The sequence below is a fragment of the Magallana gigas genome, chromosome 7, assembly GCF_963853765.1.
Source record: "Magallana gigas chromosome 7, xbMagGiga1.1, whole genome shotgun sequence".
Taxonomy (NCBI): domain Eukaryota; kingdom Metazoa; phylum Mollusca; class Bivalvia; order Ostreida; family Ostreidae; genus Magallana; species Magallana gigas.
The window spans coordinates 44,311,265-44,324,396 of record NC_088859.1 but is presented as its reverse complement, the minus strand read 5'-3'; the positions used below and the strand labels follow the sequence as shown (position 1 = coordinate 44,324,396).

At 32.7% G+C, this 13,132-nt stretch overlaps 1 protein-coding gene across 1 annotated transcript in view; it reads right to left on the bottom strand.

Annotated features, from left to right (window-relative positions):
* LOC105327644 (unhealthy ribosome biogenesis protein 2 homolog) overlaps positions 1-9,340 on the bottom strand; it is a 38,998-nt gene extending 29,658 nt beyond the window's left edge. The window contains exons 1-13 of the mRNA XM_066066440.1: positions 9,291-9,340; positions 7,875-8,025; positions 7,538-7,664; positions 6,924-7,055; positions 6,239-6,382; positions 5,101-5,231; positions 4,796-4,919; positions 3,082-3,167; positions 2,274-2,522; positions 1,748-1,859; positions 1,463-1,632; positions 616-719; positions 3-169 (exon numbers count right to left, since the gene is read on the bottom strand). Of these exons, the coding sequence (XP_065922512.1) occupies positions 3-169; positions 616-719; positions 1,463-1,632; positions 1,748-1,859; positions 2,274-2,522; positions 3,082-3,167; positions 4,796-4,919; positions 5,101-5,231; positions 6,239-6,382; positions 6,924-7,055; positions 7,538-7,664; positions 7,875-8,025; positions 9,291-9,309 (1,716 nt within the window). The 5' untranslated portion in view covers positions 9,310-9,340. The remainder of the gene's footprint in view (positions 1-2; positions 170-615; positions 720-1,462; positions 1,633-1,747; positions 1,860-2,273; positions 2,523-3,081; positions 3,168-4,795; positions 4,920-5,100; positions 5,232-6,238; positions 6,383-6,923; positions 7,056-7,537; positions 7,665-7,874; positions 8,026-9,290) is intronic.
* Between the last annotated feature and the right edge of the window lie 3,792 nt (positions 9,341-13,132).

Genomic DNA, 13,132 nt, shown 5'->3' with positions numbered 1-13,132 from the left:
ACCTTTTCAGATGTCACAATCTCAGCAAGTGGAGTTAAGACATTTAATTGAGTGTCTGCCATTACTTCTTTGACCTTTGACCTTGTGAGGTGGGTAATTGTGTAATCCGCTATCTTAACATTTGACAAAAAGACAGCAAAGATCTCTGCTACAAACAGAAATTTTTTACCTGAAAAGAACGAATGAAAAAACTGAAACATTGATTTTATTAAAGTACAAAAATATTGTTCCTGGTGAATGCAATGCAAAATGAAAATACCAGTCATATCCCAGAGATTCTGGTAAAATATAATAACAAGCCTTATGAAACAGCTGAAATGTGCATATAACTGAATAAACAATTCAAAAGACATAACCCTTAATGAATTTATTAAGACATTGTAGTATCATTAAGTTTTGTGGGGGCCACATTTTGTGGATTGTAAATTTTTGAAACTTTGAAGGTTCTAAGGGATTTATATTTCAAGGGGTGATTCATATGATTAGCGAATCAATACTGTATTTCATAATTCATTAAAAGATGCGAATTAATAGGTAGGTGGCAATGAAATATAGAAAAAAAAGAGCATGATACAAATGCGCATGAATAAATGAAAAATATAAATTGGTACCCACCTTCACGCCCAAGTTTGGGGAGGTACTCCTCTATAGCCTTAAGCAGGAGTCTCCAGACCTCAACTGCCACAGTTTGGGGAAGACCCTCCACTATTTCTCCTAATCTGTGTTACAAAAATATTAAAACATCCTTTCATAACCATGTATTGTTTTGATTGTGTTTTCTTTTAATTCATACTGTAGATTCCTTATATTTTAAGCAAGTACATAATTGCGCATTTCTACTGTTTTTAACAATTTGCAAAACAATAAAATTGCAAGTACAGTACACAAATTTTGCTAATCTTACATATAGTGCACAATTGTCAGAAAAAAAGCGAGATTTTAAACTCTGCGAGGAATGCTTCTCATGATTTTACGAAGATATTAATTCCTCATGTTTGAGTTCGTATCTTTATATTCATATAGATAATTCATTGTTTTGAAGAAAAAAATTTTCATCACGTCAACCTTTATAACTAAAAAAAAAAAAAATCATAATTTTTTTCAAGTCAGTTTATGATTAATAGAGTTACATTTTCAATAATTCAAACTTCAAATAAAAGAAAAGAAAATTATTTTTGATAATAGCATACCATATACATCTGATTTCACAAAATTTGCATTTATGGGGAAAAGGAAGAACATTTTTTATTTCAGTCATTTTTTGCTATTTACAAAAGTTTTTAAAAGAAAATCATATGGGATTCAATTTCTGCATACTCAATAATTCGTGATGTAAAAGTGATCATCAAAAAAGCTAAAATTAGATCATCGTGAAAATTTCTGGATATAAGGTACCTGGTCCAGTATTCAATCATAAGATGTACCTGAATCAAGGGAGAGACATATTCCTGTATTTGCTTACCCTGTAGATATCCTCTCTGATAGTAGTGGGCTGAGACTGTGAGGAACTTTCCCATTCAGGGAAGTCAACAAAAGATTAAGAAGCTTTGGTATTTGGCGTAGTTTGGAGTATGTATTAAACAGTTTGGTCACAAAGTTCTCTAAAAATGTTAGTCTTTTCCCTGTTAGTTCCTGTTAAGAAAAACAACAAAAAATGCATTACATCAATTAAAAATCTAAAAGACTGCAGCTTTGTATAGTGAACCACTAGCCCTAACACTGTGAATTGATTAATATCGGTACTTACTTCGGCAGATTCTTCAAGCCAGGCTATCTGGATCACCTCTGTCATTTTTGCTTCCAGAATAACGTGATTGAGTTCAAGCAAACTTTCCAAGCAGGAAAAGAAGGATGAGGATCTACCAAGTTACAGTGGTTATAAATTTAATTCTATTAAAATGAAGTTCAAACAAAATACAAACCAAAATATAATCTTCTGTTATACCAGTATTGGTACTTAAAAAGTTATATTTATCTTAAAAATGTCAAATTAATACTCAGACTACAAAAGCTATAAATTTAAAATAAAATATGATATGATTCATAGTTCAGTAAGTTTGACTGGCATTTTGACATTTAATAAAATATCCTTGAGAAAAATACACTGGCAAATACCAGGTTTTTTTTTAAACATTATGCATTGGAATCAGTTTCTCAGAAAGAAAGGTTTTTTCTGATAGTTGATTTAATAAACAGATACATCTGAAGTTGATTTGTATCAATAAGTACCAACTCTACATGTGACAGAGGCCGAATTCAAAACAAGAACTTACTGTCTGTGCTGTAAAACAACAAGCAGGACATGGCTGTAAAACTTGAGCTGGACGTTGTCCTCTGCGGCATCCTGCGGCTGACTGTAAATGTCATGCTTCAGTAAACTTCTCAGCAGACTAGACACCACGGCTACCACATCCTGCTCCGACAGCGGTGGTTTACACAGCCCCGGAGTGTCGTCCTTGACCCCTAGCAGGCCACAGATGTGGACGAACAGGCGAAAACCTGTCAAAGGCTTATCACCATGGCTGAAAAAATATTATAATTAGAATATATGATGCTTGCTACTGATGCATCTTTAATTCAAATTCTGTGGCTAAAAATATTTGTTGAAATAGGAATAGGAAAATACAAGTAGGTGAAAAATTGACAACCCTTTGTTTGATTCACTGAAAGTCATTATTAGAATGAAGGATAAAAAACAGCAAAACTCAAATTACATTTAAAAAATTCTAACAAAATAAGATAAACCAGGAATCTCTCATGATTTATTACAAAATCTTTTTATATATGTTTGCATATGTTTCAGTGTAGTTGTACATTTCATTGTCTTTACATGTAAAAGATTCAGATTGCGATCATGAGTTTAATCTACTGCATATTTTGTTAACATAATAAAATGGGTTATGCTATTTTTAATATCACATGAAATCCTCGACTGATTTTTTTCAAATGGCCAAATTAATCACAAGTTTAATAAAAAAACAATGAACAATAATTAAATCTGAATGCTTGACCATCATTACAGTTCATGCATCCTATTATTTTGGTTCTAGCTAGTTGTACTTATATACATCTACTGCTTACCATTTGTAGGACAAGAAGTTCTCAAAGAAGACAATTAGATACCGACTGGCCATCTTATCTGTGTCTGTGTTACAATCTTTACCTTTCTAAAATGGAAAGTATAACATTCAATATAACTGCACTAGTTAAATGTACTGTCTACTATAAGTCATTACTTCGATATAAAACATACTTGATCAGTTTCAATGGTCAATGCTACAATACAGTTGTCTTAAGAATTGTTCTTCCCAATACCAGTGGTAAGTATCTTTTGATGATTTGATGAGAAATACTTTGAATAGTTTCTTTGAAACCAAGTTAAAGACAGTGTGGTAAAATGACAGAAAGGAGAAGGCAAGGACACAGATGATGAAAACTACATCATGGTGGTACAAAATATATCTAAAAGACCTAGCATAAGATTTTTCAAACCACCGCATTATTCCCGCCATATTCCAATTAGAAAGGGGCATAGCATTTTACTTAAAAATACTCCAAAATCCTTCATTGGAGGATACATTGTGCTATGGTTTTAGATCTTTAAAAAATGTAAACAAGAAGAGTAAATGCTGGACAATGCCAATGCCTCCAACAAACAGAAATATTTGAACAATTTTGCCTGAGCCAAAAGCTCCATGAATAATGCATGTAATCATACAACATTAATTGGAATTCTACTTCAGTTATTGCCAAGATCAAAGAGATGCTGCATTTCTAAACAACTTTTCTTGACCTCTGAGGTTATTCTGCAACATTCACAAAAACTTGTACTTTATTTCTTATTTCTTAAATACATCATTTACACATGCATCTGGCTTTATATATTTTTCTTAATATGATAAAAATATATAGATCTACCCTATATCTAATAATACTCTAGATATGGGGTATATAAAATTTATTATGAGAAAAATATATTAGGTCATGTGCCTGTGATCAATTAACATTGTGAAGCAAACACAAAACCTGTTATTTAACTGTGTGGGGTTTTAATATTATTATTGTAAGTTTTAATTAATGTAAATTGTCTAGCCGAAACCTTATAAGCATGAAATATCAAAAAATGATCTACATTTCCAAATCTAGGTTGTCACCTGGAGTAAACTATTAGATGGCTAGACAGAGAGAGGAGAGACATCTGTGGTTTAACCTTCACCTTCAACCTAGAAACTTGATTCAATGTCACTGCGCATCTTTTACCTACAAAAACTCTGTTGGTGAAGTATGAGCCAGATTGGGCCCAGAGAATATAATATATGGTCTGGACAAGGATTTTACACATAAGTCTGGAAAACCTTAATGTTGGACCATAAAGCTTGGTTCAAGTTCAGTGCTAACCCTTAATCACCCATTGTATAAAGTGGCTTTATATAAGTCAGACTGGAACAATGAAAATATGCTCTGGATAAGCAATGTCAGATGGACAGACAGATTGACGGACTAACAGACCAATCCCTACCTCCCTACTCCTCTTTTGAAAATAATTTTCTTTGCTTATCAGAAATCTTCACTAGGGTTTACTAACTGGCAAGTCCATGTACCTCTTTTAATTTATATTTTCTTTCAGTAGTGATTGGCTTCTTTTTTTTTTTTACTTTTGTTCTATAAGACAAAAAGAGGAGGGTTCATTCGCTTGAGTTAAATGACTAATTCTAAAATACAAGTACAAATTTAAAGGACAAATTCGAATAAACATGTTATACATGAACATATTTTAAAAAAAACCCACAATCACCTGTTTGCTGAGAAGGTTAGACAATGAATGAAAGAAACTTTCAATTGTCTTGGAAACTTTATGTTTAGTTTCATCTTTTCCGACCACTGATGACAAGAAGTTCTCGTAAAAAGGGTGGTGTTCTCTAAAGGAAAGAAAATAAATTTTTAAGATGTATTGTGTCAACCCTTTAAATGTTCTAATGTCTTTGAAAATTCCAAACACAAAAATACCAATTAGTTGCACATTACAAGACTGCATGAGTAAAAATTTGTGCTTTAATTATTTTTCAAAAAATGCATTTAGGAAAGAAAAATAACTCTTACTTGTGGAACAGTGCCTGGTCAAGAACATTGGTCAAGATTTCAGCACAATCTTTCAGTTCAGGATATTTTTCTGTCGCATTTTCCAACAATAATATTGGTGACAGTAAACAGTCAACCACCGATTGAAAAACCTAAAAATTAAATCAATAGTTTTAATGTTAAAATGCTTAACTTGAATATATCTAATGCATCACCATAATATAAATGTCTGCATTTATAATTTATTCATTTTGGTCCTCAATTCAATAATGCTTTACATGGGTATTTCTAATGCTTTATCAAAAAATTGTTTGTCATTTGTCAAGCTAGGAGCAAAATACAGGGTACAGATTTCTTTATGTAAACAAGGATTGTGGTATGTTTTTGAATAAATAAGTTGTATATTAGTAACATTGAAGAAATGATCTTATGCAGATTCATAATTATCACAATACCGGTAATTGATATAACATGTTTTCAGGAAATAGACTGCAGTGGCAGTCCCTATCTGATATTCTAAGACAGAAACGCATGGCATCAATACCAGTATTTATCACTTGTATTTTAAACAGTTCATTGTTAATTGAGCTTCATTCCTACATGAGTGTTTTATGGTACATTACCACTTCTCTAAAGCAGCCATGATTAAAGTTGCCGTTTTGCTTAATGTGTGGGATTCACTTGACTAAGCTTACATAATTTTTTATTTATTTCATCATAATTTCATTGAATTCATTAAAATATAATAGATAAATGTTTCTTTATTAATTATTCATAACTCTTAAATATCCAAAAATTCTTTGTTCATGTCATAGAAGGATGAATTCATGGGGGGAAATGCATGCATGTAGCAAGGTTTAAGTGTTAATTTTACCAATTAGAAATCATGAATGAAATATTAGACATATTAAGCAAAAATTTCTCTGAAGGTTGCATATTGAACGAAATCAAAAAATCTCCCTCAATGATATAAGACAACAGAAAATATAAAAGGACCTGGTCCATTTTAAATACTTTCATAATCAAATAATGGTCACTATCAGGAATACATGTATCTGTAAGAGTAAAATGTTCAACAAAACACAAATAAATTTCCTTATTTTATAAATGATGGCATTGTCAGGAGCTGTGACCTAATTTGGTAAGAGATTTGACCTACTTTTTCCTGCTGTGGGTGAGCTCTTTGGGACACCGAGTAAGCTGAAGTACATCTCTGTAACAGCTGGATATAATCAGGAGGGATAACTCTGTCATCTTTGATTGTTTGTACAACCAATTGTAACACGTTACTCAGGAGTCTGACCTATGGAAGCAACATATCAAGATAGAAAACTGTTTCTGTAAATCATGATTTTTGTCCTTGAACTGAGTGCAAAAAATGTTAACATATACTTAAGATTATCTTTGTTAAAAGTATTTAATACAAAAATCAGATCTACTTTATCATGTACTGGACTCTACTGATGCAAAACTTGAATACATGTTAATATCTATGTTGTATTCTATAATAAAAACAATTTATCAATAAAATATTAAGCTTAGGCAACCATAAGCAGTAGTGAAGTATGAGAAGGAAAATGCATTTACGCATAGCAAACACTTTTGAGACCCATTTCTATGAATATCCTTTCCATAGCCACAGCACAAAAAAAAATATTATGGACCAAATTTGAGAATGTGAGCCCTTTGCTGGGCCCCAGGTGAGGTTTACATGCCATTACTAGTATTCAAACTTGATCTTAAAAGGAGGCTTGATACTTAAATTTTAGAAAATCACAACTGTTCTAAAATTATGAAACCCAAAAAACTTAATAAACACTTCTAAAACACTAAAGAATACAAACCAGAAAGTCATATTTTGATGTGAAGACATAGGACAGTGTTGGAGATCGTATAATAGCTAATGCACATCCTACAATATCTGCTGTGCAGCCAGAGTTTTTCTTGCACTCCAGCAAAATGCTATTGCACAAAACCTGTTAAAAAAGACTAGCCACATAAGTTCATACAATTCATAGATGTAGAAAAAAAATAATATTGGTTCAATGATATATGACACTGTCACCTACATGTAGATCATGATTTGGGCTGAAGATTTTTAAATTATAAATTTCATTTCCCAATATCAATGATTGCAATACTGAAAGATTCATTCATTTTTTTTTATACTTGTTTTATCTACTAAATTTCAATTATCATAAAATAGTGCATATTTTTAAGTGGAAAAACAAAACATAGTGAGATTTCTTATCCATAAAATGTAGCATAATATATTTTGCAACACTTTTCATACAATAACTATATTGAGATGAATTAAGATTCCATTGCTATGTTACAAGGTTTAAATATTTGAAGTAATATACTTTACTGAATTTTCTATGAACGACTGTGTCAATTTGTTTATCATGACTATTGAATCAATAAAACAATATGGCTGAGGTCTTGCGGAGCCGTTTACCTGACAGATGGAGGGTTTGATTATCAAGGTCTGCTTGGATTTGCCTGGACTGTGACATTTCTTGGACTGTAGGACTTCATATAAACATCTCCAAACTAGACAAGTTTCATTCTCAGAAACATTACTCCTGTTTAAAAGTACATGTACTTCATATCACTCACAAAGTATACATTACTAGTCTTAGTCATAACATCTTAGTCCAACAAACTAGCTGATATTAAAAAATTTTTGCTGTTGGTATTGAAAAGCATATCCCCTGTAAAGACATGAACTTCTTTGCCATAGGTACATGTACTTTTCCTCCTAATGTGCTTACATCAGATTTTAGAAAACTTACCTTTTCTTATTCAAAAGAAGCCCACTTAGGAAATCAATGAGAACCTGTTCTTTGTTGGGCAATATAACTTTATCTGAGAACCAGGCAAACTTTGCAAGCTTCAATCGGTCCTTTATGTCACAATTTCTATCCTTTAGCTTAGTATAAATCCCTAGAAAAAAAGACAAAAGTTGTCATTGTATTTTGCTGCATATTGTCACTTGGGCAAAATATATTTGTGATGTTTGCAGGTGCCTCTTAAATGCAAATATTTTAACAGGTGTAAACATATAACATTGCTATAAATGAAACTTTCATCACCAAATGTTTTCATCACAAACCACTTTGATATGATCAACTTGAAAAACAGATACTGAAAGTTGTTATTCCTCTGCCATAAGGGGAAGTCTTGATTCTTCAAACAGTACAATAAAAAAACACACCAGAATTCTTAGATAACATGTATTGGCAAAAAATGATACCTTGTTGCATGAAATGGCTGACAGCTTTGTTAAGGTCTCAAGATCTGATGTAAAGTGATGGGAGAAATAACAGGGCAGAGTGGGTTTTGAACCCCTGAATCTCAAGTCAGGTGCTCTACTGACTACCAACTGAACTACTAGTATCTGGTGCTGGTGATTAAACAGGTCTGACTGTCACATTCCTACCTAACGTACCCTTAAGATGATCTTCACTCTCAAAGAAACATCCCCAAATTCTTTACCCTGGCAGGAATTAACCTGTCAGTTCCAGGGGTTGCAAATGTAACAGGCTTGGAGAAATAATAACGAACTATATACATTGATTTGAACCTGAACTGCCTGAATATCTATAGTCAGGTAAATTGAATCAGTGTGATCCTATTGCAGTCATATTGAGAAAGTTTTACACATAAGACATAAAGAATGAACAGGAGATATCATTACAATATCCACACATGAGTCTGAATTTTTTCAATCAGGGACATTAGAATTAACATAAGAAAACAACAGTACATATTTGTTTTCTCCGTGTTATTTATTCCTTTTGTTCTTGATAAAAATAAAAAAAATCGGAATCCAGTGATCAGACTAGTTTGACAAGCAAAATCAGCTTTTTTTATAACATGTATAAAGGTCCAAATACGCGAATGTGTCTGCGAAACAACATATTCTATAACTTCTGTAGATTTATGTAAAATTCGCACTATTATTTTAATAGCAACTTTAAAGTTGATCAATGATCACTGGGGTTTATTTTTGAGAGAAAAAAATATATAAACGGAAGAGCAAATTCGGTTTACTTCTTTTTCTTCTTGGTTAATTCTTGAAATAATAACCTCAAATCGTTACAGACTGTTAATTCAATTGTTTCAATAGTGATCTGCGGATAATTTTATTAATCTTATGTATTCTTATGCACAAAATCAACATTGTAAACAAAACCATGTGGACAAACCTGAGTATATGTTAGCCATATTCCAAAGTTACCTTCTCACACTAAAGAGCTCAGATCGATGATCTGCATGTACCAGAGTGATCTCCCGTTGGTTCACTTTTGCTTATCTAAAATTAATACAGGCACGTAGCATCAGGGGGGGGGGGGGGCAAGGGGGGGGCCTGCCCCCCCCCCCCACTTTTTCTCGCAACAACCAATTTTTTTAAATTTACATATAAGAAATTGCAGTATCATGGAGTTGGCCCCCCCCACTTTTTTGGGAGTATGTAAAAAATTGATATGAAAATAAGGAAATGAGGAGTGAAATTGAAGTTATATACTACCCCCCCCCCCCCCCCCCCCCCCCCGGAATAGGATTTTGAGAATTTTGAAAACTTAAAATTTCCTTTTTTTTTTTTTTTTTTTTTTTTTTTTTGCTTGTCAAGATTTTTTGGCTGAGTCTGGCCCCCCCCCCCCCAATTTAAAAAACGATGCTACGTGCCTGTAATATCACGAATACCTGCGTCCAAATAGCCGGGTTTACCTCACCATCAGTGTTAAGTAAATTATATAAAATGTAAAAATAATTATTTCTGTGTATAAGTATATATTTTGCTTATTTTCCAGTGGGTCGGAAGCAAATCGAAGGGGGGGGGGGGGCTAGACTTATCATCAGAAATCTTGACAAGCAAATAAAAAAAAAACCCACCTAATCCGTGTGGGGGGGGGGGTATATCTATACCTCAAAAAAAAATCTTACTTACCAAAAAAAAAAATTCCCCAAATCATGAAATTCCTATCAGTCCCCCACTGATTTCTCGGGAAGGGGGGCGCTAGTATAATTTCCAATTTTCAATATTGTCATGTTGTAAATTTTGAATTTACTGGGTGGGTGTATATACAAAATTTACAACATGACTACTTGTCATGTTGTAAATTTTGTATTTACACCCACCCAGTAAATTCAAAATTTACAACATGACAATATCATTATTAATATTTCATTCTTTTTTAGGTTTTACGGTTTGGGAATAATTACGTTTGCTGCGAGAAAAAGTGGGGGGGGGGGGGGGGGGGGGGGGCTGGCCCCTCCCGGATGCTATGTGTATAACGGTAAGGTCTAACTTTGCAAAAAAAGGAAAGGGGGAGTTAAGCCCCCTAGCCCCCCGGTTCCGACGCCTATGTATTCAAAATGAATAGAGGTATATATTCGTTATTAATAACAGTATAAAATGCATGTAGTACAAAAGTCTTGAATCAGAGTTGGAGGATGTTGATCATGTTGATATGACTTAGAAGACCATGGTCCATGGTACAAACTGATACATAAACGTGTAATGTAATATCTTAAAGGACTTGTGAATTTATAATTACAAAAATTTGATATGTCCTTGTCGAAAAGAAGTATATAAAGGATGTTAAGAAAGTTCGTTCCGTGATTTACTTTAGCCTAGATTCATTAATAAACAACCCGTGTGTAAGTTTTTATTTTTATTTTTAATACCCAGATAGACCACCTTTGTTTTTCAGTACATTTTTAATTCTGTTTGGCATACCCTAAATGAATTAAAGAAATCAAATGTTTCTGAGGTATCTCCATCCATGCTCGTTAGAGACAGCGGCGTAATTGGTCAATGGATGTCGGGCGCGGATCCTTGTAGGCCTCACTGTCCAGAATATTCCAGAGATTTTTGTCAATTTACAAACAGAGCGAACTTTCTTTACACCCTTTTTTCTTAAAAGCCACATACGGTATTATCAATGTTATATCTATCATAAATACAGCTCTACACACTAATCATATATATTTAGTGTGTATACCCTATATTTATTTATTTATTTATTCACCAATCAAGGGCCCTCAGGGGGCATATACATTAAAAAAAAAAATAAATAATAATAATATCATGACTATAACAAATAATGAATGAAATACTGCTCACAATGTCCAGGCAACAATATGCAAAATGTTTCATTAATACAATGAAATATATGTATGGGATTTACACATCAGTGAATACAACAGCTATACAGAAACAAAGTGGCCTGAAAACAGAGAGTACCAAGGGACGGTGCCTGCACAGTCGATTAGACTGGTCTACTTGTACTCAAAGTGTTCAAGCCAGTATGCTTATACTTAACATAACCCCCCCCCCCCCCCCCAAACCAAAGTAAATACACTGCATAATATATCTGTATATATAACTATAACCATTATATTCCATCTTTAAGAATCATTTCACTGAGTTGTACAAGTACTTGTAGATCTTCAGTTGTCATAAGCCAGTAAAATTTTTGGTTATTGTCCATATATTGAAAATTTTTACAGGAGTCATTAGCTAATTTGTACAGAGTATCTCTTAATGCCTTATTATGATCACATGAGAATAAAAAATGTTTTTCATCATCCACTGATTTGACATTACATCTATTACAGTATCTTTCTTGTCGTGGAATGTCTTGATATCGTCCTCTTTCAATATTAAGTCTATGAGCGGAAATGCGAAAACGAGTTAAACTTCTCCTCTGCTCAAAATTTTTAAGTAATCTTAGGTAGTTCTCTTGGCCAAAATTTTGCTTAAAAATGCTGTAGCAACTTAGTTTTTATGTATACTCAGTATTAACTATAGTTTATAGTGTTGTGTATGGTTTAAGTCACACAGTCCCAACATCTTTGTTACCACCAAATATAGTACTGCTGTAAAAACTAAAACAAAAACGCAATGTTTCACACGTTATTTATTAATCCATTAGAAATAAGCTTTCGAGCTTTTATGGGTGATCTTGATACCATATATTTTATGTCTTTCAAATACCATGTAGACCTATGAAATTAAGACCATTTAAGAAGAGTACTATAAGAATAGGTATGTTTATATGTATGAAGGCATTATACCAAATAAATATTTCTATCTACTTATATAGCATATTAATTCGCCTTAAATGTAATGCATTAGCAAACATTAGCCATGTTCGATATTGTGCGATACTTAGTTAGAATATATTAAAAGAAATGCAAATTGCACAACTGCCAGGTTTAAAAAGTCTTAGGTACATGTATCTAAATTCAATATAATGCACGTGGTTTGAAACGACTAACCGCCATCATTCATCGGGGGAAAAAACCCCAAAACTAAACAGATATTCCTAAGGTATTCAAAGTATAACGGCCAGTTTAATATACTATAAATAGTGGGTTTGATCATTTACAATTATCAGGATGCCAAATGATTCAGTTGTGATTGATTTATTGCCCGTTGAATTTTTCATTGAAGTTTATCGGAAAAGCATATTTTCTACATTTATCAGATTTATCTCTAAAGCATTGGTTAAAAGATGCAAGGCTTTCTCTTTATCAGACAATGTAATAAAAAGTTTAGAGATTCTGATTTTTTCTCATTTTTACAAGTGGTATAGATAACTCAGTATCAAAAAAGTCAAGTGCTATAACTTCGAACAGTCTGGTGAATTTGGTTTATTGTCATGTCATGAATAGCCTTTATGTTATAATTTTTCTCTTGTCTGTCATTTGATTTCATTTTAACTAGCTGTATGCCAACATGGTGATGTCAATAAACCATTGAATTGAAATAAATACGATGGCCATAAACAGCTTACTTTAAGTTATTCAAAGTTGCTCAAAAATTATCCTTCGTCGTGCATTTAATACATTAATCTACAATATAAGACATCGACGAAAGGGCAAGTATACCTCTTTGATGGTCATTTCGTGCAGTTAGAATTTTTAATTTATTTACATGCATGAAGTTTTTTAACTGGATCTATACTGGGAAAATAAGCGTATTTAATAGCTGAACAAGGCATCTTTTCTTATAAAAATAGGAGCAAATATTCAGTTGTTA